At 37.4% G+C, this 24,495-nt stretch overlaps 2 protein-coding genes across 14 annotated transcripts in view; one reads left to right on the forward strand and one right to left on the reverse strand.

Moving 5' to 3' along the window:
- The window catches only part of OXR1 (oxidation resistance 1), a 282,332-nt gene extending 268,887 nt beyond the window's left edge, over nt 1-13,445 (forward strand). For all 13 annotated transcript variants that reach the window (XM_033082730.2, XM_033082648.2, XM_033082702.2 and 10 more), the window contains 5 exons: nt 2,141-2,266; nt 4,402-4,554; nt 10,013-10,108; nt 10,662-10,735; nt 11,420-13,445. In XM_033082730.2, the coding sequence (XP_032938621.1) occupies nt 2,141-2,266; nt 4,402-4,554; nt 10,013-10,108; nt 10,662-10,735; nt 11,420-11,555 (585 nt within the window). In that variant the 3' untranslated portion in view covers nt 11,556-13,445. The remainder of the gene's footprint in view (nt 1-2,140; nt 2,267-4,401; nt 4,555-10,012; nt 10,109-10,661; nt 10,736-11,419) is intronic.
- A 4,553-nt stretch (nt 13,446-17,998) lies between these two features.
- LOC117002100 (actin-binding Rho-activating protein-like) lies at nt 17,999-24,254 on the reverse strand. Its single transcript, XM_033070956.1, has 2 exons — nt 22,932-24,254; nt 17,999-18,816 (listed from the first exon to the last, which is right to left on the reverse strand). Exons 1-2 carry the CDS (start codon nt 23,675-23,677, stop codon nt 18,339-18,341), a joined length of 1,224 nt encoding a protein of 407 aa, XP_032926847.1. The 5' UTR covers nt 23,678-24,254; the 3' UTR covers nt 17,999-18,338.
- Nucleotides 24,255-24,495: the final 241 nt, after the last annotated feature.

Consider the following 24,495-nt stretch of genomic DNA (forward strand, 5'->3'; position numbering starts at 1 on the left):
TGGGGTCTCAAATGTGGTGTAGACTGTGTGACATTTACCAATCATGGAAGTCCCTGGAATCTGACTTATCAGTCAGTCTGCACTCTCCAACTTTGGTGGGAAATAAATATGAACATTTTGAAGCTAGACTGCTTTCTCTCAGATTCCTTTGAACAGATACTGTTTGACTGCTTCTACAAAGCAGTTTTCTTCCTAGAAGAAAACTGCTTTACATTAATAATAATAAGAAAGAAAAAATCCATCCAAAAAAATACCCCAATCCCCAAAACCTCTAAACCAAGAAACTCAATTCCCCCACACCACTTGAATCCAAATTATTCAGACCATATATATATCAATATATCAAGACCATCATGTTTTGCATGGTGGTCTTTAATCAGAATTAAAGAATAACAAGGGAAAAAACTTTCTGCTCTACAGTTGAACAATGCTGAACTTCTTTGGATCTGAAGCAGTAATATGATGGAAGAAAAGCATTTAAGGCAGAAAATACTTGGACTATGAAATAACACTTTAGAGATAGCACTCTGTAAAGTAACATGAAGGCCATCTCTTTTGTACATGAAAAAGATATTTATGTGGAAAATTGCATTTTTTGTTGTGATACGGAAATTAGTGCTTAGTCTACGTTGGAAGTTCTTGTTACCTTCCATCGAAAAAAGAAAAGCTTCAGCTTTTTTCTTGCTTGATATTCAGTTTAAGCACATCTTTTCTTGGGTTTGGAATTAATTCTGTAATTGAGTTGCTGTATGAATATACTTTGATATGTTGACTTTTAAAGCCTATTTTTAAATAACAAGAGTTTGTGATAAGAACTTTTTTTGTAGTTCTTGAGGGAGATGAAAGAGATATCCTTTTTTTTGCTCAGGTGGCTGCATTTTTTTAAATAGTCCTGTCTGTATTTCAGAATTTTCTTTGATTTGGCTTTTTTTTTAATTAACTAAGGAAGTTCACAAAAGCTTAGTGAAGTTTATTATGGTGATGTTGTGAAATATTGCAGTTGTATCCTGTATGTTTAAAGTGTGACGGTTGTGGCAAACTGGATTTGGTGGGTATTTTCTTGAAATTTTCAGGATTCGGATTTTCATTTGGACAGTCTGACTTTTAGTGAAACTTGGTTTAGGCTGATAAATTTTTCAGGTGCACTTAATCTTGTTAAGATTTCCTTTTTCTCTCAACACTTTAGTAAGTCTTGTTGCAGTGGCTTATCTTACTAACTTCCTCACTTTGTCCTGCTGCTCTGTCAGATTTTACTGTTCCTAGTGAGTTTTAAATATCCCTGCATCTGGATTTATAGATGGAAATCTGTTTGGATCACAGCTATTCTAGTTATCAAGACATGGCACTTTAACTTGGAAGTGCCAGTGAGTGTTGACTGGGGTAAGAAGCTGTTGTGAGTTACATCTGATGAGGAATTTTGTGGCTTCTACCATCTCCACTCAAGAGGGTAGATATGTAGGTCAGGTATTTTAAATTACTACAGGACCCTTCTGCATAGAGCATCTTTGCCAGACCTCAGTGCTCACTGTGCAAATTAAGTGTTATTGCTGCTTTCCCACCCTACCCTCTCAATTCTTTCTTCTTTGATTCCTGTGAGTACTCCAGCAGATCAGTTTATGGAGAAGCACTATTCCTAAGGCTCCATTCAAATGGCTTGTTCAAAATATATGGCAGCAATCTTCCCAGATGTCTACTGTATATCTAAAAAATTTCTTAAGTACTTTAAAAGAGTATTGATTCAGAAGCTATTGAGAAATGTTAGTTTTGAAATTTTAATTCCTTTTCTTTTTAATTTTTTTAAATTACACTTAGAATTCTGTCACTATTAAAATGCAAGAACTTCTAAAGGTATCTTCTGAAAAGCATTTGAAGCCCTGCAGCTGTGTATGAGAACTGCATACACAGTTGTTTTTTTATTATAAAACCATAGCTTTCTTCTGAGTAGGTGTCTCTGTAAGTTACTGTTACATAGTTGTGCATCAGTTTGCTATCAGAAGTCTCGGTCAGATCAAATCTGTTGGATTTCTAAACTTCCAGAGGATTTGCGTAATTGATAACGGCATGATTTTAAACCTGTGAATTTTTATCTTGTTTGCTAATAGGATGGCATATACTTATTTTCTTGCTATTCTTTTTGTAGATAACAACAAGAGAAGATACCAATTCAAAACAGGCAACAAATATCAAAACAGACCTGGAGCCTGAAGCATTCCGGCCAAATCTTAGTGATCCAAGTGAATTACTACAACCAGAACAAATTGAAAAGGTATGGACTTAGATATAGCATTTTTCATAATTGCACATTAGTTTATCACAAATGCTATGACTAGTGTAAAACACACTAGTAAGAAGACTTTTCGTGATACTAAATAGAAGAAAATAAACTGCATATATTAGAAAAGATTAAGACCACAGAGTCCAGCTGTTACCTCAGCACTGCCAAGTCCACACTAAACCCTTTCCCTAAGTGCCACATCTTACGCCTCCTTTAACTATTTCAACAAGGATGGTAACTCAGCCACTTCCCTGGGTACCCTGTTCCAATGCTAGACAGCTCTTTCACTGAAGAAATTGTTCCTAAGATCCAATCCAGACCTCCAGTGGCTCAACTTGAGGAGACATTTTCTCTTGTCCTGTTTTGGGATAAAAGACTGACTGTTACAACCTACTTTCAGGTAGTTGTCGAGTGATGAGTTCCCTCAGAGCCTCATTTTCCCCAGGCTTAACCCCAGCTCCCTCAGTCCTCTCCAGACCCTTCATGAGCTTCACTGCCCTTCTTTGGACACACACCAGCATCTCAATGTTTTTCTTTTAGAGAGGGGTCCAGAACAGCACACGGAACTCAAGGTGTGGCCTCATCAGTGCTGAGTACAGGGGAACAAGTCATGATTCCATTCTTGGCCACCTGGGCATGCGCTATGTCATGTGCAGCTGTCAAGCAGCGCCCTTAGGTCCTTTTCCTCTTTCCAGCTGCTGTTTTCCCTGTAGTGCTGCAGGGGCTTTTTGTGACACAAGTGCAGGACCTGGCACTTAGCCTTATTGAACCTTGTACTGTTGGCCGTGGCCCATCAATCCAGCCTGTCCAGATCCCTCTGCAGAGCCTACATACCCTGCAGCAGATCAACACTTTTGCCCAGCTTGTTGTAATCTGCAAACAGACTGAGAATGCACTGCATGCCCTCATCCAGTTCATTAGTAAAGAAATTAAACAGGACTGGCCCTAGTACTGAGCCCTGGGGAAGACCACAAGTGACTGGCCACAAAGTGGATTTAACTCCATTCACCACCACTCTCTGGGCTTGATCATCCTGCCAGTTTTTTACCCAGCAAACAGTGCACCTGTCCAAGCCATGAGCAGCCAGTTTCTCCAGGAGAGTGCTGTGGAAAATGGTGTCAAAGGCTTTACTGAAGTCCAGGTGGACAATATTCACAGCCTATCCCTCATCCACTGAGCAGGTCACCTTGTCATAGAGAAAATCAAGTTTACCAGGCAGGACCTGCCTCTCATGAGCCCACCCTGGATGGGCCTGATGCCCTGGTTTTCTTGCACATTCTATGAGATGGCACTCAAGGTCACCTGTGTCATGATTTTCCCAGGCACTGAGGTCTGACAGGTCTGTAGTTCCTGGGATTCTTCCTACAGCCCATCTTGTAAATGGACATGACATTTGCTAACCAGGATGTCCTCGGTTGCCATGGAATACTGGTAAACAATGGGAAGTGGCTCAGTGAGCATATCTGCCAGCTCTGTCTATTTCTTTGGGTGGATCCCATCTAACACCATATACATGTGTGTCTCAATGTTGAAGCAGAGCGCGATTCGTAGATAAAATACTGCTTTTTTAAAATTCTAATTTTGAATAGAATACACTATGTATTCAGGCAGACTCTTGTCTGTCTTAGCCCTGCTTTCATTCTTTCTTGAAAACATTAGTGAAAACACTGCAGTTCTTGCTGTCCAGTCCAAAGTGATTTCATTACAAATGTGTTAATTGAAGTTTTGAATTAAAAAGCACAAGAATAGGGCTACAAGCAGCATTTACCCTTCAGCTTGTTACCTGCTGACTTGTGTGATCTACTTACTCAATACTAAGACATTGATGGGACATGAAATATTGTTATGCAAGAATAATTATATGGATAAACCTTTTAGAGACCTTTACAAACCCGTGTTCTTTATTTGAGAAATCATTCTTCTGTAGGTCAGTAGAGGAAGGAAAAGAAATCTGCTTGAGTGACCAAAAGTAGAAAATATATGTGTGAAACTTCAGGTTTAGTTCTTAGGTTTTAAGGCCACATAAAAATGGTTGAGCAGAACATAATCTGCTTTCATTTACATGCAATGCATTCTTAAATGTAAAACATATATTGAATAAAGGGTTGTAATTTTCTTGTTAATAGCTCACAAAGTCTCTTCCACCACGGACTATTGGCTATCCATGGACTCTTGTCTACAGTACTGCAAAGCATGGCATGAGCTTGAAGACCTTGTATCGGACAATGATGGGATTAGACACACCTGTGCTCTTGGTTATCAAAGACAGTGATGGACAGGTAGGAAAATATTTCTGTGACAATAGGGGACCCATAAAAAAGTGTTTGAGGAGTATAAAGGAATAGCTGATGCTTCAATCTATCATGGAGATAAAATTGTATGTATCAAGCAAATTAAAATTTTCTATATCAAGCAAATTTTCTCCTTAGAAATGTGTTTCATTCTTAAGCAGTTGTCCAACATACTACATGTCTAGCAAATATTTTAATGATACAAGTTAGCTGTTGTACTGCAAGAGTCTGCTAATACCCAATTAATTTAATTTAAATTTTTTTATACACTTAAGGCATGAGAAATACAGTCTCTTATTTATACTGGAAGGTCTTGTTGAGTTGGAATGTTGTTAGCTATGGCTAGTGCTTCTTGGTATATTCTGTGGCTGCAGCCAACATCTTTCAAGAACTGTACTACCTTTGTTGCATTATTAACTTGTTCTTTGAGCCTCTGTAGTTGTGCTTGGTTTTTCTTTGACTGGGTTATGAATTTCAGGAAGTGGCTCACATCTCACCATTTGAATAGCAAACATCCTCTCTTGAATAATCTAGTAACAGGTGAACGCTGCAGGCAGTGTGAAACTTCTTGATTCTTGATTTTTCTGCAACTTCTGTGTTTGCTTGTGGAAGAATGTTACTGCTGTCATGAAAAATTGCCAGAACCACCATACAAAAAACACCACTGTAGCATTCGGGTCACTTCCTCTCCCAGTTTGGTAACCACAGTTTTTGTTTTCAGGAAGTGTGGTCTCATTCAGGGGGTCTGAAAACAATAAATGAAGGGTGTCTTTTCTTATTCATGTCACAACATGATTTTTTCATTATTTCCTACCCCAGGGGTCCCTTAAAAAGAAAAATTCTCTCTAAGTCTCCACTAGTAGTACACTCTTTCCCAGAAGTTCTTTAAAAATATTTTTTCTTTATTTACCTTTTCATATTGAAGACAAAAACTATTGAAAAGACTTGAGATGTCTCAGCATAGTTCTCAGTCTCATAAATGTACTTAGGTGACTTCTCTAATTCGCTTATTAGCTTCTCAAGATAAATTAGTAAGATATGCCTGATTTCTAGTACCTGATTATCTGTCCCAGAAAAAAATGTTCTTTTCCTCATGGGACTGTCTTGCTATCACTATGAAGTACTGACTGTTGCTGAAGGAATTAATTCATATACTTTCTGTGTATGAGCATCTTGGCTTGAATGTTCAAAAAGTGTCATGGTTACCGTGTCAAAACATGGAGTTCATAGATCTTATTTTATTTTTTTGTGAAACAAACCTCGGTCAATCTCGGCTTACAGCCTTATACCTGGAAATATGTATGAAAGCGTGCCTTGGAATTCTGGGTCAAATAGTCGCTGAACTGAGTTTTGAAACATATGCCAAATCTTACCTAGGTTCCATACAAGAGTGGGGGAAGTCTATTCAGTGAGCAACGTATGTGGAAGGAGTTGTTCAGATGAGTTTCATATGCTCAGTCTTTCACCAGTGTAGTGGGAGTGGTGTGTTCAGTAGCTCTGTCTCATGTTATTGATGAAAAATGTCTGCATTTGACAGCAGAAAATTAATTTGCTCTCTCTGTTCAAAAACACATGGAAATTCAGGAGAGTCTTTCTCCTCTTCATGCAAGGATCTACAATCATAAAAAATAAGACAATGGTAACCAACTATGCTCTTTGATAATTAGTATGGGTAATTCATTTATTTGTGAAGCTACTAATTTTTTTTTAAGAGATTAATTTTTTTTAATGTCTTGTATCTACTTGGCAGATAGTCCTTTAAAACTGCTTTCCATGACTGAAAAAGACTCTAAGTACTTTATAGGATGATGTGTCCAGGAATAGTTCACTAGCAGTATGCTGAGATAAATATTGTATATGCCCTCCAAAAATGTGTTTTAAGAGACCAGGTGGTTATTCATACATTACGCTCAAAGATCACTGCTTGTTTTCTAAGATTCTAGTTCAGTGAAGATCCTAAATGGGGTTCAGCCATTTTGAAAAATGACAGAATTATGACCAGGTAGTTTCTTGATTTTTGCTGAGCATACCTTCTCAGTCCTCTTTGGTATTCATTGTTCTGCTCACTTTGTATCTTCAATGTTTATGAAATATACTGGAATTGTCATACCCTTGGTTGAGGCTTTTCTTTTAAACTAAAAATAATTTCTTTCTTGGACTGCTTCCCCTGAGATATGTTTCTTTGTTGTCCATGTTTATGAAGACTGCTTTTTTATTACATTGATAATAGGATGAGTAAGGAGCAAGTGTACTTGTAATGTTTCATAATGTTCCATGAAAGGCTGCTAAGCCTCACCCTACTGAATTTTTGTTCAAAAACATTTTCCAATCTCACTTTCTTTTTCAAATCAATTAATAATTTTATTTAAATGGCTGTTGAAAAAAAAACACCTAAAAACAAAACAAACCAAAAAAACCAAGCAAAATCACTGAACTTTTGCAAACTTTAATTTTGTAAAAGCTGAGCATTGCCTAGTTGGAATCTGAAATCTAAAACCACCTAAATTGCCTGCTCCAGTCAATTCTAGGAGATCCTTTAATAAAGGTGTCCATGAAATCTATAGGTGCCTCATTACATTTGTTACGAATTGTCTAGCTACTGGTATGTGCTTCTGTTAGTGAACCCTGACAACCGTTTAAAAAGAAATTGGTACTTGTTTCCTGAACATGAGTCACTAAATAAGTGGTGGTCTAGAAATGTGATTAATGCACTTAACCGCCTCAAGGACTGTCTAGTTTTATAAAAAGTGATTCTTCAAATTGCATGCACTGCAGAAGTGTGAGACATGGAACCTAGGACACAGGAATTTTAGTTATTCACCTTAACAACTAGCCACAAAAGTCAGATCTCATGGAAAAATCCTAGGGATATTGCTTCTCGAGAGCTAAAATAGCTGTTGGGAAGCAGATTGCACTTTTTTTCAAAAGCTTGACTGGACAAAACTGAGTCAACCTAATAGCTTCAGAATCAGTCCTCCATTGAGTAGGGAATTACATGGGAGATTGTCTGAGGTTCTCAATACCTTAATTTATTCCATGATTAGAAATAAAGCTTCAAAGACTCTAAGGTAAAACATGTAAGGTTTTCTACATTGTTGGAATGTGCTAGTTTTGTGTTTTACTGGATATACAGATAACATCCCTGAGAGGATCCAAGACAAACACTGGAGTAAGTGTTGTGTGAAAAGTTTACACCTGTGTAGAGGCTGAGCTGATATAGTTAAAGTTTGACAAAACTGTTTGTTACTTTAACTGAAGGTTAATTCCTCTCAAGGAATGTCTGTTGTTAATGGAATCTTACATTTACTTTTATCTTTTTTTACTTGTATTTATTTACTAGAGGTAGTGTCAGCCCTAAGGATATTTATCTGAAAGCATGTCATGGATACCTAAATGTAGCTTAGCCGCCAGAACTGCTGCAGAGTTATTCAAAGAATGACTTGAGCCCTTAAAAGAAGTTAGGATACAATGACTCAAGTAGTTAGAGGACTAAGGAATAATTACAAGGGTTCCCATTGCTTGAAAATATACATATAGTTATTTATATATGGAATATTTTGTATTTCATCAGCCCATTTTGTTATATTAATTGATGAAACTAAATTTGAATTAAGTATGAATTTTTATGCTAAAAAATGCTTTTTTTAAGTTCACTTACCTGCGTATGCTAAGTACAGTCTAAGGTCACAAAATGTTTGACAGAGAAAAGTTAACAGCCAGTTTGCTGAAGTCTAGTCTACAGACCCAGATGCTTGAAATAACAAAAAGGAAAAAGTGTCTCATTTATCCTTTTAGAGTTTACATGTGCAAAGACAGTATAAAATAGGCATAAATTACTGCAGCAGTTATAAATTCTTTCTGATTCACCTTTAAATTCTAACCTTAACCGTAACATGTAGTGGAACTACAGGAAGTAAAGATCAGCTGAACATTAAATATTGTGTTAAAGTTCAAATTCATGAGTCAGTCTAATGAGTGATGGGCTAAAAAAAGAAAAATGTAAAAACCTGTTGGTATTGGTAACATTAGGGACTCATCTCAAGCCTTGAATTAAAAATATAGAGAGAGGAAAAAAAACATCTTCTGGAAACACGCAGGAGAACACAATTGATTTATTTTCACCTGATTTCCCCAATAGCAAATATATAGTAGTTTCTTTCTGTCTTAAGATTGAGACTGTGGAATAATAAAGAAATATCTTCCTGGTGTTGGATCCTAGATGTTGATTGAAATAAATACCTCTGCAAAAAAAGTTTGGGTCAGTTTTCCTGTGAACTCGCATTAAAACAAGGGTACACAAACATGCATCTGAGTTCATGGATTTTCAAGTCTTCAGAATGAATTTTCTCTCTAACAGTTTGTCTGAAACTGATACAGGTATCAGAAAAGTGAGCACCTTTAGCTGACTCAGAAACTTCATTTCAACCCCTTGTCAAGTGAGTTTAAAATTTGTTCCAGAGAATCAGAATTTTAGATTATAAGCATTGGTCACATATATGTTTAAAGGTAATTTCCACTGTTGCAGAGGAACCATTTTGCATGAGTAAGGTAACTTGTCAGTATAGTGACATTCTGTTCTTAAGAAAGGTAATATAAAGAAATAAAGTAGTAGTAACATGAGGAAGTTTCTGTAAGTACTATGACTAAAGAAAGTTTGGTATATAAGTCCAATTTCTTGTCTGCTCTCTACAGTGGAGTCAAAGCAATGACTTCTCAAACGTACAGTACTCCCTGCATCAAATTGTCTGCTGTTGTCCATACTTTTAAAAAATTTATAAGAATTTATTGCAAGAGAATAATTCTTGAATTCAACAAAATGTGAGCACATGCTGGCTCATGTCCAGCTTTTCATTCATAAGAAACCCTAAGCTGTTCTCTTCAGGGCTGCTCTCATTGAGTTCATCTCAAAGTCTGTACTTAAGTTGGAGATTTCCCTGACCCAGGTACAGGACCTTGCACTTGTATTTGCTGAACTTCATGAGGTTAACACATGCCAAGTTTGTCCTGTGGCCTGGATGGTGTCCTGTCCTTCTGTTAAAACCTGTTTCTTTTGTAAGACAATGTAACCAGTGCTTACCTGGTATCTGGACTGGAATTAATACATCGCATGGAAGATTTCTCAGCTTCAGCTAGGAACTTGCTGAAAATAGCCTAGTGAAGTGGAATAGGAACTATACATTGTTTTTGAGAATTTTCTGAGTTTAGTTTTTATCCATTAGTTTTTTCTTTATTCTTACGGTGCTCACTTATTATTGAGGAAGAGTGCTCTTACTTTCTATTGTACCACAAAGCACAATACCATATCTCAGTGCACTCAGAACCGTGGTAAGTGAAATTCAAATTGAAAGTATTTACAACCTGATTTATTGGTTACTGTCATTACAGATCCTTGAATTCTCTGTAGTTTCTCTGAAGTTTTTCTTGCTCTGATGTATTTTTGCTACAGGTTTTTGGTGCACTAGCATCTGAACCATTTAAAGTAAGCGATGGCTTCTATGGCACTGGGGAGACCTTTATGTTCACTTTTTCTCCAGATTTTGAGGTAAGTAGTAATGACTTTGTGTGCTTTTGCTCCCTTCCCCACCACCACCCCAAGTGCATGATCTTAAAATACTTAAGGAATAAACTTGACTGTAAATCTGAAAAATGTTACAAGTTGGCCCAAAGAAAGTAATCACATTAATTTTTAAGTGCATGGTGAATCAGTAGTGTTTGCATGCTGAACAACACGTTCAATCTGACTCTTTAACTGTACTGAAGATTTTTTATGAGTGTCTGTCTGAAAATACACAAATTACATCCTTTTTAGGGACATATCATCTAATCTAAGTGTATTTTCTTGGTATTTTTCATTGTGTAGGCGTTTTGGTGCTCAAAGATGACCTGGTTTGAATGGTCTTACTTTAATTAGTGTAAAACCTCAGAGAATTTTTGTCTGCAGCTATCTGTTTCCTGAATTTTCTGTGTCAACTTCATTAAACTGGCCTCTAGCCACCCACAGACTGTCTTTACTGATGGTTGGTTTCCCTCCTGCCCAAATGAAAAGTTCAGATATTTTTACTTGCTAGTCTACTTTGTTTGTTTGTTTTTCTTAGGTTTTTAAATGGACAGGAGACAACATGTTCTTCATTAAAGGAGACATGGACTCTCTTGCTTTTGGTGGAGGAGGGTAAGTCACAATTAGAATTGTTAAAAATATTTGTCCGGATACCTTTGAAAATAAAAATTGGAGTTGACTTCAGTTTGGTAGTTCAGGACTCAGCAGTTACCAGCCAAAAAACTTAAGTATGTCTGGTGTTTAGCTTCCAATGCTGACAAAACTTAGACAGGAGGTTTGTCTTCCCCATAGTGTGACAAAAGGTTTCAACCCTGCAAGTTTATGATGCCTTCCATGTTTGACTTGCATGTGTGTCTTCCTGTATTCAAAAGATATGATTGTGGAAAGATGAAAATTAAGTATATTTGGAAGATATCTGAATTGAAAGTGAATCATCCCAAAAAATGCCAAGGTCTCAAGAAATCATGTATCATCTTTTTTAGGTTTTTTATACAGGTTCATATGCTTCTGGAATGTTTTCCTTATTTCTTATCAGTATTCTCTTTAGTTATATATATTTGTTGTCTCTTTAATAAAAATGGAAGAGACTGAAAACCGAGGAATTCTAGTTAGCTTATTTCAGAATATCTGCAAAAGGGATATTCCCAAATCAATAATAAATAGTAATAAAAAAAAATACTTGTAGCATAAATTTATTAGCAGCAATGAGGTACCTGTGTTAAAAAGTAATTCTTTGATTCCTTTTCAATGCTTACTCCCTCAGTCTTTTTCTTTAATACGTTGTCTGTCTTGCAGAGGAGAGTTTGCTCTTTGGCTTGATGGTGATCTCTACCATGGAAGAAGTCATTCATGTAAAACATTTGGGAATCACACACTTTCTAAGCGAGAAGACTTCACTATTCAAGACATAGAAATATGGGCTTTTGAATAAGTATTTCACTATTTCTACAGGTTATTGTCCCAAACCTGACATGAATCAGTGCAGCTTAAAAATCCCTAGGAGCAATATAATGTATTTTACTTATCTGGGTTTTTTTGGGGTTTTTTTCTAATTTTTCAGTGTGGCCATTAGTTATTATTTTTAAATAGAAGTTTTTTCATGCTCTTGCATCTGTAATATACTGTCATACTTTTTCTAAGCTATAGACTCTTTTACAAAATATTGACCTTGTGGACTAAAAATTAACATTAGTTACTTTGCGCCTTGTGGCCTGCAAAATTTTCTTATCCGTATTATGATTGCCTCCCAGGTTTCCCACACACACCTTTCCTGCAATCCTGCTAGGGGGCTGCTTCATTGAATATAGCTTCTTATTTTTGTATTCAAATTATGTCTATGAATGAAGTTGCCCTCTGTGAACCTCTAAGAAAGCTGCGTGTGGGTATTTGGCAGCAGCACTGCAGAGATCCAGACCAATGATGGGTTATTCCAGTGGTGCCACAAATGGGTGAGAAACTGAGCATTCCTTCTTAACACATCCCAGTACACACATGGTGAAGTTAGAAGATATTCAAAGTCAACAGTGCCACTTGTCTTGTTTCTTGTTCATGTGTAGAAAAAAGTCAGTTAATATGTGTTGTAGCTGCATGCTGATTGTATTTAAAGAGTGTTTTTGCACATGCTGTTAATGATCCGCAGGTTTGGGACAAATACTGACAATATTGAGCTAAGTGGCAAAGACTACAAAATAGCAAGTGAATGTAAGAATATGATAGTTCCAAAAACTTAAAAGGCTAAAGCAAGCAAAACTCAGTGAACAATTTGTAGCTATAGTAGGGCATTAAAAGTACAGAAACAGATGCATCTTTCTTCAACATAAAGTGTCAGATATATACTGTTATACTGTTGTAGCCGTGTAGCACATCAGCTCCAAGAATATAGCTTATTCCTGTCCAAAGAAAAGAATTATTTGTGATGTTTTTGAGTGGGTCTATGTTGTAAATTTACAATTAGCACCAGCTCTGATTAAAATGACATCATGTATCATAGGTAGACAATATTGTAATTCAGTAGAGTTGTGGAATATGCAAACTTACTGTCATGTGACCTCAAAAAATAAATGACAGGCTAGAATACAGTTCCAGTAGCTCTTGTCCACTTTTGTAGAAAACTTGATAAGCCATTGTGGCAATAACAGCTCAACAAAACTGTTTGTTTCAAAGCTTTTATTCTATGTTCTGCAAAAAAAACAAAGCAAAACAAAAAAAGAACAAAAAAATTGCTGTTAAGTGTGACAGTGACTGACTTTGTGCTGAAATTTCAGCTATTTCAGACAAACATTGTATATTTTCTTGTAAATTAATGTTTAAAGTAGTTTTGTTATTATAGAAAAGTGTTGATTGACGGGTTGCTTATAGCACTTTAAATTATTCTAGAAATGGAATAAAAGCCAAAAGGGTTGGCTTACATAGATGTAGTTGTATATTTCAAAATATTTACATTTCTGGAAAGTTAAAAAAAAAAAAAACTTATTTGAAGACAGCTTACTGCTATGGTAACAAGAAAGGGCAGATGTTTCATCTATAATATGCTAATGCTCAATATGAATAGAAAAACAGGGCTTTGTTTCCTGTCTCTATGTATATCTCTTTATCCTTATTAGAACTTAGTACAATGTGTAGAGTAAATGTTTACAAAATAAGGAACTGTAAATAAATTGAAATGGCTTTTCTCCCCTTTGGTCTTCCACAGCAGTATTATTGTCTTTGTGGAGTTACAACTGATTATTACAACAACAACAAAAAAATCCTGTAATGGATTTCAAGTACTATAAGCTCACAGTGATGTATAGCAAATAAATCTAAATATATGTAAAAATAACCTTGAGTTGGAATTTATTTAGAAGGTGGAATTCATGTAGAAGCACAAATATTTTTTGCTGTTCATTTAACAACTGAATATAGGATGCATTTTCTCGTCTTTTTTGGCATTTCTGAGTCTTTTTAAAGCCCAGTAGGAAGCAATGGGTATGAAATATGTTGCCTTCAACCACTTTGAAGAGGGAGAGGGTAAAGGTCTCAGATCATCCTTGCTGACAAAACCATTAATTCAACTGCATAGTCCCTATCCTAAGCTCATGTTGCAAATAAATCACATTTTGGTTTTTTTAGAGGGTGGTGTGAAGAATTTTGCAAAGCATTATAGTTTGAAGAATTAAATGAAAGTGCACAAAAATCTTCAGTAGGTGAATGTTTCCAAGTATTGGACCAGTCTTGGAATCAAAAACTGGAAATCAAGGATACTGTTTAGTAAGCAGTACAGTAGCAATCATGCTTGTAAAATACTAAATTAGTTAAGGAATAGAAGGACATTTGATTTAAAGCATAAGTGACTGTGGCCACACTTGGTGAAACAACTGGCGGTATAAGGGAACTATAGAAAGTAGTGCATGTCTATTTGAGTGAGACCATGAATTTTATTACCAGAGGTGTAGTTAATTTCTGTATGACACACATAAAAGGCACTGTCTTGATGTCTCTTCTGCCTTCAATTCATTATCCTTTTTCTGCAGTAGAATTCCTTTCTATCTTCCCAGCAAGGTTTGTTTCTGTGATTGTAAAGCGTTGGGGTTTGACATTTGCTGAGGGCTTAGGAAACCCATTATCTGGAGTTTGCTGCCGCAAGACTGTGTCTCAGCACACAATACTTGGATGGATTCACTGAGTAACTTGATGTTTTATTTGGGTATCTGGGCCCCGAACATGGGAGGGATTCTTCAAGTATGGTCTTTTGACTCTAAATCCTGTCTCTGTTAGTTACTGCTCTTGTGTAATCTGCAAAAAGGTCATGATTCATGACATACTGCTTGTCCTGGCATCTTCCTGCTCACCTGTTTATATTGCGTTAGAGTTATTTTTTGGTACAGAAATTAGAATGTTGGCATAAAATTAGCTCTTGAAAGATGAGTAAGAATGTTGACTATTCCTTCAGCTTCAAATAAAAAAAATAATAATCCTGTATACTTCATTCAGTATTTGAATCTTAAATATAATTTTATGTTCTCCCTTCATAAAAGAACAGATGTCATCACAGTATTTTACTGGTCATTGCAGTTTGGAGCTCAATTAAGGCAACAAACCTCCTCTTTCTCCTCTTAAGAGTGCTACATTGCTACTGCAATGATAGAGAGCTATACTGTGCTTCTGGAGAAGAGAGAGGAATTGTCCAGCTGAGGGAGTGGTGTACACTTTTTGTTGTATATGCAAAGCAAGTGCAAGCCAGTCCTGCTGGCTCTCTCACTTCAGAAGTTCCAGTGCCAGCTTTGCTTTCTGCTGTCCTGCTTACCTTACAAGTTATGTAATCATACTTTGTTTTCTCTTGTGGTGATTACACTGCTGATAGTACATGGGTACGTGTGCTGCTGAGGTGTCAGCAGTGGCTTTAGTTGAGATGTTAGAGCATAGCAGCTGAAATGGCTGAGAGGAGGGCCTGCCAGTACCTCTTCTGTGATTGAACATTTCACCATGAATAGTATCCTCTTCACTACAGCTAATTTTATTTCAATTGCCTTCCCCTGTTTTAAAAATGATCTGTATTACTGAACCTTGGCTGTGTAAAGAAGGAATTATTGCTGTGGAAGAGGGAGCTGATTTCTACTGGGTGGAATATGTGTCCAGTGAACCTTCCACTCACTTCAAGCCACTGCAGCAACTCTGGTAAGACTTGGAAAAATACAAAGTTGTATCAGAAGAAATACATTTCACTTATACAAGTTCCATGCTGTCACTTAAGCTTGATAGCTGAATATGAAAGACGTATGTAAGTTCCTACAGAAGAAGATACAATTTTTTCACTACCAAGGATGTGCAAAAGCAACACTAGCTTCAGACAGGAGAGTTCAGGAGCTCTGTTTCAAGTAAAACAATGAAACATTAAAACAATAAAAAAATATTTGGGAGTGAACACAATATTAAAAAAAATAATGTGCAACTATAAGCTACCATGAGAATAGCTGAGATTTGCTTATTGTCTCAAAGGTGAAGGGTTTTCTTTTCAAAGCAAGTCAGAGCTAGGAAAACAGGTCTTTTATAAAAATTTACAGAGACTGCTTTAATCAAGCAGGTTTTGACCTTTATTGTTTTTCTGCTTAGAATATTTAAATTTGGCAGAAGTTATGCTAGTTTCAGAGGAATGTAACACAGTATGAAAGTTCGGGTGGGTAACTCAGGCAGTACTTTGGTTGTTTTTTAATGAATCATATTTATTATCTCCCACCCCATGGATAAATTTGTCACACAACTTAATGTAAAAAAATGTTATAAAACATATAACTTACATGAAATACTTCCATACATCATAACTTATATCAATATTTAATATTTCTTTTTGACGAAAATGGTAAATTCTTTTCAGAAATTAGAAGGCTTTTGCATGATACTGCCTACTCAAAGATAAATAGTGGAGGGTAGTAGGAGCAAAAATACTCAATACTTAGTTATGTCATGTGGTTTTCTCATCCAATTGGAAATAAAATAGTTGGAGGGGAAGAATGGGGAAAAGTTGGGGTTTTGACTTATTTTGCATAGATTTTAACACCAGGATGACTGAATGGGAGGCTTGAAGTTCCCTGCAGTGAGCTGTCAGTCAGTGAGGTTGATGCTATATAGTAGGGATTACATTGTTACAGCTGCTGTGTTTTCCTGGGGCAGGATGAGAATTTGCAGGAGCAGCAATATGTAATTCACTTAACACTAACATGCTTTTAGTATGTATTCTTTGTACAGGTGATTTGTATAAGGTCTGTTGCCTTGTGCTCTGAAATCTTTTTCTGGTGCTTTGGATGGAGAAACTTTCACAGGAAATACTTTAACAGCCATGAAAAGGAGAATGTGCTTATATTTTGAAGCAACTTGCTGATATTTTACTTCACTGAATATGCCACATATTTGTTTTCTAGTGTGTGGGAGATTAACCCAAGAAGTAATTAAGTGGTTTATTTATAGTTCATATATTCCTTTGACAGCAAAATTTTGTCAAGATAATTTAGACAGCTATAAAAGGTCATTATATAAAGATGTAAAGAAATAAGTTAAGAATATGCAGGTAAAAATTATTGTACATAAGTATAGCACTAAGACATCAGTTTTGTAGGTCAGCTTCAGTAGTCTGAGATCCCAAGAAAACATTTAATAAGCTCAAGTGATTCCATCTTACAATTAATTTTTTCTTCCATAGAGTCACATAATTTAACCATGCCTAAAGTATGAATGATTTACATGGATTTAGAATAGAGGTACTAGTCAGTTCTCATATAATGAAGTTATAAAATATTTGGTTTATTTGTACCTTAAAGCTTCAAACTGGAATACCTGTACTCATAATAAGACAACAATATTTGTTTTATCAGAGACAAGATGTTAATACACCTCTACTTCTGTAAGAAGATACTTGTTCTTTCATTTGAAAGAATCCTAAGGGGAAAAAAAAACAAAAACAAACCACTTATTTTTCATTACTTGCCCAGGCATCTGCTCTGAAACAAATGCTTTTCATGTGAAGCACACTCATTTTAACAGGACAGCTATTTTTACAGTAGTAGAGAAACTGATCTCTCAAATCCAGTAAGTAGCAGAGACCTTACAGAGATCTCAGATTCAGGAAAATCCAATTTTACATCTTAGAAGCATTCATTCATTAGCATTTAGTCCTCTTTGGCATCACCTGGACTGAAATGCTTTATTTCAGTGACATTAGAATGGCAAATGCTATGAAATTAGGTCAGTATTTCTGTTTAATGTGGGACAACATTTTCCTCAAAGTTATGAATGCCATTTCTCTCTTTTCTCACAGAGCTACATTTCAAGGGAAGATGATGATGTCAGTCACTTTTTTGCTGTATGCAAAAGTACAAGTACCCGGCTAGTTTTTATGTGTTACATATTATTTTTCCCTGTATTTATAAGAACAGTATCTACATAGATAATCAGATGTGAGACATTGAGACATTGCACAATGTTGCATAGAAGGTATTTTTTAGGTAGCTATCTAATCAAAACTTTTTTATTCATTACATTCTAACCTCCGTAAGTTTAAATAAGAAACAATCTAAAAAATTAGTTATAGAAATACAATAAATATATAAAACCCCATTTATAAAAAGAAGGATATTTTATGTGATATGTAAGAGAAAGCTGTGTCAACAGTTGTATCAACAAGATAATGCTGCAGTAATAGTTACATACTATGCTTGTAAAGAAAACAAATGTATCTTTTATCTGTATTAAAATAAGGTAATTCTAGTTGTATTTAAATCAATTTATTAGGAAGTGCATGCACAAGACCGTTTTTCAGATCAAAAACTTTGTCTTAAAACTTTTATATTGTCATTCAACTTCTCATCTGGCATGTTTCATATTCCTGATATTCCAGTTTAAACAGGTTAGGAATATCTTAATGTAACAAGAAGTAGAAATTGGAATTAGTTTGTAGTTATTTATGTTGCCATGGGCTTTTACCATCAGCTGCTTACATTCCGTATAGATTTTTCTCCTTATTTTTTTCGTAGTAATTAACTTAATTGTCCTGCAAGCACTTCTGGTACAAAATGAAGTCCATTTGGATGTTTGGGTTATCGTGCACTAGTTAAAAAATACATATTTCAAAAAATACTCTTTTGTATGTTGTGAACAGGGGAATCTTGTATTCAAAATGTGCAAATGCTAATGGCAAAGGAGGAGAAAAGGTTTCTAAAAGCTGTTCTGGTTATAGCCTAACTTATTTTAATAAAGTAATTATGACATTATCATCTCTTCCTTGCCATAACATTTCTCCTTCAAAGTCCACCAGCCCGTGTTTCCTGGCTCTCATCAGAATGCCAACAACTTTATCTGAAATACGAACGTATCTGTCAAAGAGTTCCCCAAAAGTGACTTGGATCTTGCCGTCGGGCCGTGGCTTGGCCATGGATTCAATGATGAAGCACATGTCCCTGATCTCCCGGTGGATGTGGGCCTCAGCTCTCTTGGCTCTCTCAGCAGTTTTGGTTCCTTCCTTTGGGTGGCCGTATCCTTCATCTCCTTTGTGCAGGCGCGTGGACATGGCCAGCTCGTGGTCAAACTCGTCGCTGAAGGGGTTCAGCTTCTGCGTTATGATGTGCTGGTCGGCCCATTCCTGCCACCTGTCCTTGAGGCTGTGCACGGCGCTGCATTTCCTGCGCGCCTTGCTCCGCGCCTCCTCGCTCAGCCGGCTGGCGCTGGAAGACACAAACACACCTGAGCCTTGCATCTCCGTTGCTGATGCTGTTATGCTGTTCATTGGTCTCTGCTGTAACTGGGTTACTGTGGTTTTGGGACGAGCTGGAATCCACCAGGTGGCATGAGTTCACCACTTCTAAATTAGTTCTCTGGGGGCTGTTCATCCACGATCAGTTTGCACACAAAGGCAACTTCTGTGGTGACAGTGTTATCCTGTCAAAGCTACCACCTTCCAGCCCCACTCTGAGCCTGTTTTGACAAACTTTACCCCAGAATGACTTAATTCTGTAAGGGAGCAAAACAGTATGTTCTGATTACCTGCACTTTCTGTACCTTTGCTCAGTCACGCAGTTCCCCATTCCTGCCTGCTTGGTCATGCCTGAAGTGTGTATGCCCTGAGGTTAGAGATGCTGATTGCTGTAGGTGTATGACCTGGCTGAAAAATAGAGGGTAGTGCCTGGAAAAATCTGTCCTCTGTAACCGGTATCAATCATTATAGCAACAGCAAAAAGCTAATTGAGTGCAGTAGCTCTGTCTATGCTTCTGTATTTGGAGTGTGGTTCTGAACAAATATTGAAGTTCAAAATTCACATTCCCATGGGTAGGGTTAGAAGCCTGAAAGTTTCAAGGACAAAGGATAAGGAAAGGCCTCCAGAAATTTTTTTTTTTCTATTTTTATGTGTGTAATAGTTCTGAATGACTGCAGGCAGACGCTCTATCCTCTCGTGGCCAATCTCGCATGTTGTGGGGGAGCTATAGATAGTCTGAGCTAGTCTTTGTGCTGTCCACGTCCTGTCAATGTGTAGGTACAGAACTCAGTTGGGACTATGCTGTGCTGTGGCTCTGCCAAAGTAATTTGTTTTCTAATATTTTTACTCCCCAAAAGACTGCTCTGAAACCTCCTCCATAATGTCAGCTGAATATTAACACTGGAGAATCAAAATGCACTTAGCAAACAATATATAGGGCTGTAAAGTTGCAGAAAATTCTGTTGCCCCACTGTTTGGACGTTCCTTTGTTTTCTACTAAGGTGGTTGAAATAGAGAATAGGAATCACACAGATGTCCATCCCAGTTCAGATTGGTGCCCCAGAAAGATGCTGAGCAGGGCTGTGCTAGGGTAAGAATTTCAAATACCTAGTGCCAGGGGTAGAAAAAGACCTAGGAGAGCTGCACTGCTTTATTAGCTGTGGAGTTGCCCTAAGATTGGCTTAGCTGTATTGAGGAACTGTGTTTAAAAAGCCCCCAAATACTCTTCCTTATCAATCTGATGAAAAACCATCAGAAGAACTGAGCATCTGAGTTGCCAAGTAAGTGCACCTTTCTTCTGTGGTGTAAGTACAGATCATCCTGAGAGTAGGCGGTGTGTCTGTACCTGTAATTTTGTGTGACTAACAGGTAGGTGTTGGCAGGAAACCATTAAAATATACTATTGGAGTAAATCTAGACAATTTGGTTTCCTGACAATAAACCAAATGCTCCCCTATATGAGCTATTGTCATACAGAGAAATGGAAAGCTGTGATCCTTTGTTCCTTCGCCTGAACTGTGCCTTCGTTGTCCACAGGAACTGTGGGCACAGGGTTTGGCTATGCAAAGGAATTTGTCTCCTGAAGCCTATGACTATGCAAAGGTCACAGAAACCTTTGCTAGTACAGTCTGAATTCCAACTGAGGCTCAGATTGCTTCAGTAGCTCTTCATGTGGGAAGATAGCAGATAAGGCAGGGCAAAAAAAATCCTAAGTGAATCAAAATTGACTTGAAGAAGTGATGCCATCAGTCTCAGGGGAGTTTATGAGTAGATATCATCATGGAAGGCTTACTCCTCAGCCACAGCTAGCTGCTTCCCCTTCTCTCCAGGGACTGTGACCTCTTAGAGCTTCAGTTCACCAGGTTGAGTGGAGAGAAGAGAGGGAATGAGACAGCAGGAGGCTGTGCAGTCTTTGTTACTTGCTTTAATTTAACATTCTAGAATCTATTCCCTCATTTTTCTACTGAAACTAGTTTTCCTTTCTAGCAGAATATTACTAGTGCCTTCCTCATCCAAATCATCTTCTCAGTGGTTAAGAAAACCATCTTATCTATCCTTTTGCTTTTATCATGCCTCATGTGGACTTGGAAAAAACTTTACTTTTTAAATGCAGCTTGTAATTTAACCATTTCTAGTTGCTGAAGTGCTATTTTTGCTATTATTTAGCTTAATGACAAGTTTAATGAATTAATGAATTGTGTACACATGGAAGCATTTTTTCATGTTTCTGCTGCACCTATACAAAGGATTGTGCATACAAAGTGAAGGTTTTGAGCTTTTTCCCACTCTGAGAAACAATCAACTAAGTTAACCTGATAACCAGAATGATCATTCTAAATGCATTCTGACCTTCTGGGCAAATAACGCCCATGTTGCATATTTGCCCTGGTTCTGTCTGTAGGGGGAAGGTATGAATCCTGTTTTAATGTTTTCGGTTTCATATCCCTTTTGTTGCATCCCTTTTGCTCCTAATCAGGAGCAGAATAGTGTTTCTTAAGCCAGTAGGAGTCAACAGGTCTTCTACTAAGGAAACAACTTTATTCCATAAGTAGTGAAGCTGGAAATAATGAAGGTGCTGATGAGAGGAAAACAAAATACTTGCACTGATGCTTTTTTCCTGCAATGTGGAGGAAAATGGGAGCTATGCTTTAACAAATGCATGCTTATGGCTTTTTTGAAGAAGATTAAACCACATTGAAATGTTCATAAAGATAGTACAGTACTGGTAGCAGCACTGTAAGTGCAGATAATTATTTTTGTGTCAAATTTCAGTGGAAGTAAGAGCTGTAAGTAACATTTGAGGGTGTTACTTCAATCATTTGGACCACAGTAAATATGGCTAATCAATCTTTTTTCAAGGTAGCAGTACTAAAATTAGACATAAAAGAAAAATGTAAGAAAAGTTTCACAGAAGCTTCATAGTTGGTCTGTTTCTACTATAACATTTGAAACTGAGAAAATTGTTTTAATTTGTTTACAAATGCTGTCAATGTATCCTTTTCCACTGTGTATTTGGAATCTTTGGTTTGAGGTCCTAACTTCTGGGAAAGGATGGTGCACAGTCCCTGCCAAAAGCAGGTACCATGACCTTTCAAGCCCTAGGTTACTGGGGAGCTTTTTTCACTGGGGCTGTTAACCATTTTCTTCTTACAGGATCTGACTGCTCAGCTGTACAGCAAAGCATCATTCTAATCCCATCTGAAGAGCTAAAATCACTCTGGGGGTGTGTGCTCAGATACCTGTGGTTAAATGTATGTATGGCTGAAATCCATAGCTGTGTTAGTCACAGTCTAACACTTACGATAATGTTAATCAGTAGTGAGGTGTAAAACCAAAATGGTGACCATGATAGAGCCTGCCTGCCTGTCTGCACAGGGATCACAAAGTCTGTTTTGACATTTTCATCAGTTTTTCATCATCAGTGATGATCCAGTTTCTAATTTACGAAAATGCAGTTGAGATATCGTATGAATTGGGGTCCAAGATACTATGGAATTTTCCTTTCTTTGAATTGGTGAATTCAAATTCGTGGAAAACTTCCAAAGAGAAGCAGTGAACCCAACTTTTGGTAAGAAGTATGTGGAAGTAATTTCTGCAATATTAATTTGGGATATTCTTTTCAAACTGCTCCTGAGAATATTTACAATTTATATTAAGCAAAATAATTAATAAGTATTTAGAAATATTATTTGTCAAATATATTAATTTAGACAACATTTGCTGAAATAAATTAATATTTGAAGGCTCTTAATGAGGTAAAAGTAGTGATTCTGAAGTATGACCTGAAGTATTAAGAAGTAAGTAGCTACTTTGATGAACCGTAAATCCAGTGTGAAAAGTAAATATAATTAGCATCTCCTGAATATAACTTCCTGATTTTTTGTAGCAGGTACATAGTCCAATGTTGTTGAGTAACTACTTAAACACAGAGTGATATATGAAAGGTCTCCTGAATTTTGATCAATTTCTTCTAAGTCAGGAGTAATAGTTTATCTTTGACCACTTCCTAATCTCCCCCCATATTCCTCATGGAAAGCTGTACCCCTGTGCAATTTGTGTAGATGTGATGAAGATGCTTTACTTACAGAGATGGGACAGGCCGTTTGATCCTCGCAGCCGTCACCTCCCGGTCACTGTCTTCCTGCTCGAGCTTGTCCTCTGCTTCCCCGTAGCCACTGTCCTGGGCATCCAGGCTATCATCACGGCACTTCAGCAGCAGCTCTCCCTTGGCCCCGTCTTTGTCCTCTTCTTCCATCTTCTCCCAGCCCTTGGTCAGCTCTGATACCACATTTGAACACTTCCTCCTTATGGATGAAGGTAATTTATTACTCAGAAGTTTGTCAATAGCACTTGATTCTTCTTTGAGTTTGGTCATCTCGGAGCTGCTGTTGTTGTTCTCATATCTTTCACTGAGGAGGCTGACATCGCCCCCTCGTTCGTAGGCTTTGCTGACAACTGTTTTGGTCACCTCTTTGCTTCTAATGCTGAACACTTTGGGGTCTTCATCTGATTCCCTTGATTGTTTTTCAGCATCTCTTATCGTCACCGATCCCTTTGCTAAGGATTTTTCATCATCTTTTTCTTGGTCCCTCTTGACACATGGAATTTGCCATTTCTCGAAGGAACTTTCCTGCACAGGCAGACCTGATGAGCTTTCTGCAGTGGGGACCCATCCAGAGGGCTCTTGCTCTTGCTTTACGTGGTGGTCAGATGCCCACTGCTGCCAGCCTCGTGCCAAGCTGAAGACCTGGCTGGCCATTCGGATCTTGTGGACAGCCCTTTTCACAGGAGCAGTGCTCGGCTTTTCTTCAGGAGCCATGTCTGCTGCCATCCTGGCTTCTCCCCTTCTTATGCTCAGCACCTTCTGAATGGACTTCCTGAAGTGAATAATGCCCTCTGAAGAGGGCCACACAGATTTAAATAGAAGCAGGAGCAGTTGATGCCCATGGAAAATATGTGAAACGCTTCTCACAAAGATATAGTATCCTCACTGCTGCAGAGGTCTTTTTTTAAAACACGGGGTTACATTTCATCACAGCAGATGAATGATGCATGATGTGAACAGTGTGACACAGACCTGTGCTGGAAATAGTGGGAAAGTAACAGCTCCTTTAGTCCCCCCTCCATGGAACTGCTGAATTCCCAGTTGGCTGGCAAGGGTCTTGTTCTTTTGGAAATGCAGCCCTTGGGTTGAGATCCCAATCAGAGTGATTGAAAATGCTAAATGTGAAGGGCTGTGTCAGTAGCTAGGACTTTGGCCAGAGTGGACACTCCTCATCATCACAAGAAAACAGTGGCCTTTGTCATGGAGTGTGAAGCCAGACACAAGTTATGACTGAGAAATTTTTAGAGGTATTTCCTGAAAAGATACTGGGTGACTTTTTCGTATTGCTCATGTGTCCAAGGAAATCGAGGTTTGTTAATTTTTAAAAAGGTATTTATGTGTACTCTTCTCAATCATTATCTATTAATGTCTCTCTCTTTAGAATGTACCTTCAGGGGGGCCTGGGAACACTATCATGTTTGGTATCAGCACTAGGGAAGAGGTAATCACTATGTCTGGGGGATCAGTATAGTAAGTCTGACTTGATCAGATGGATGAATGATCTCCAAGTTTCAGGGTTTTGAGAAAATATAACCTATTTAATT

The sequence above is a fragment of the Catharus ustulatus genome, chromosome 1 (assembly GCF_009819885.2).
Source record: "Catharus ustulatus isolate bCatUst1 chromosome 1, bCatUst1.pri.v2, whole genome shotgun sequence".
Lineage (NCBI taxonomy): Eukaryota > Metazoa > Chordata > Aves > Passeriformes > Turdidae > Catharus > Catharus ustulatus.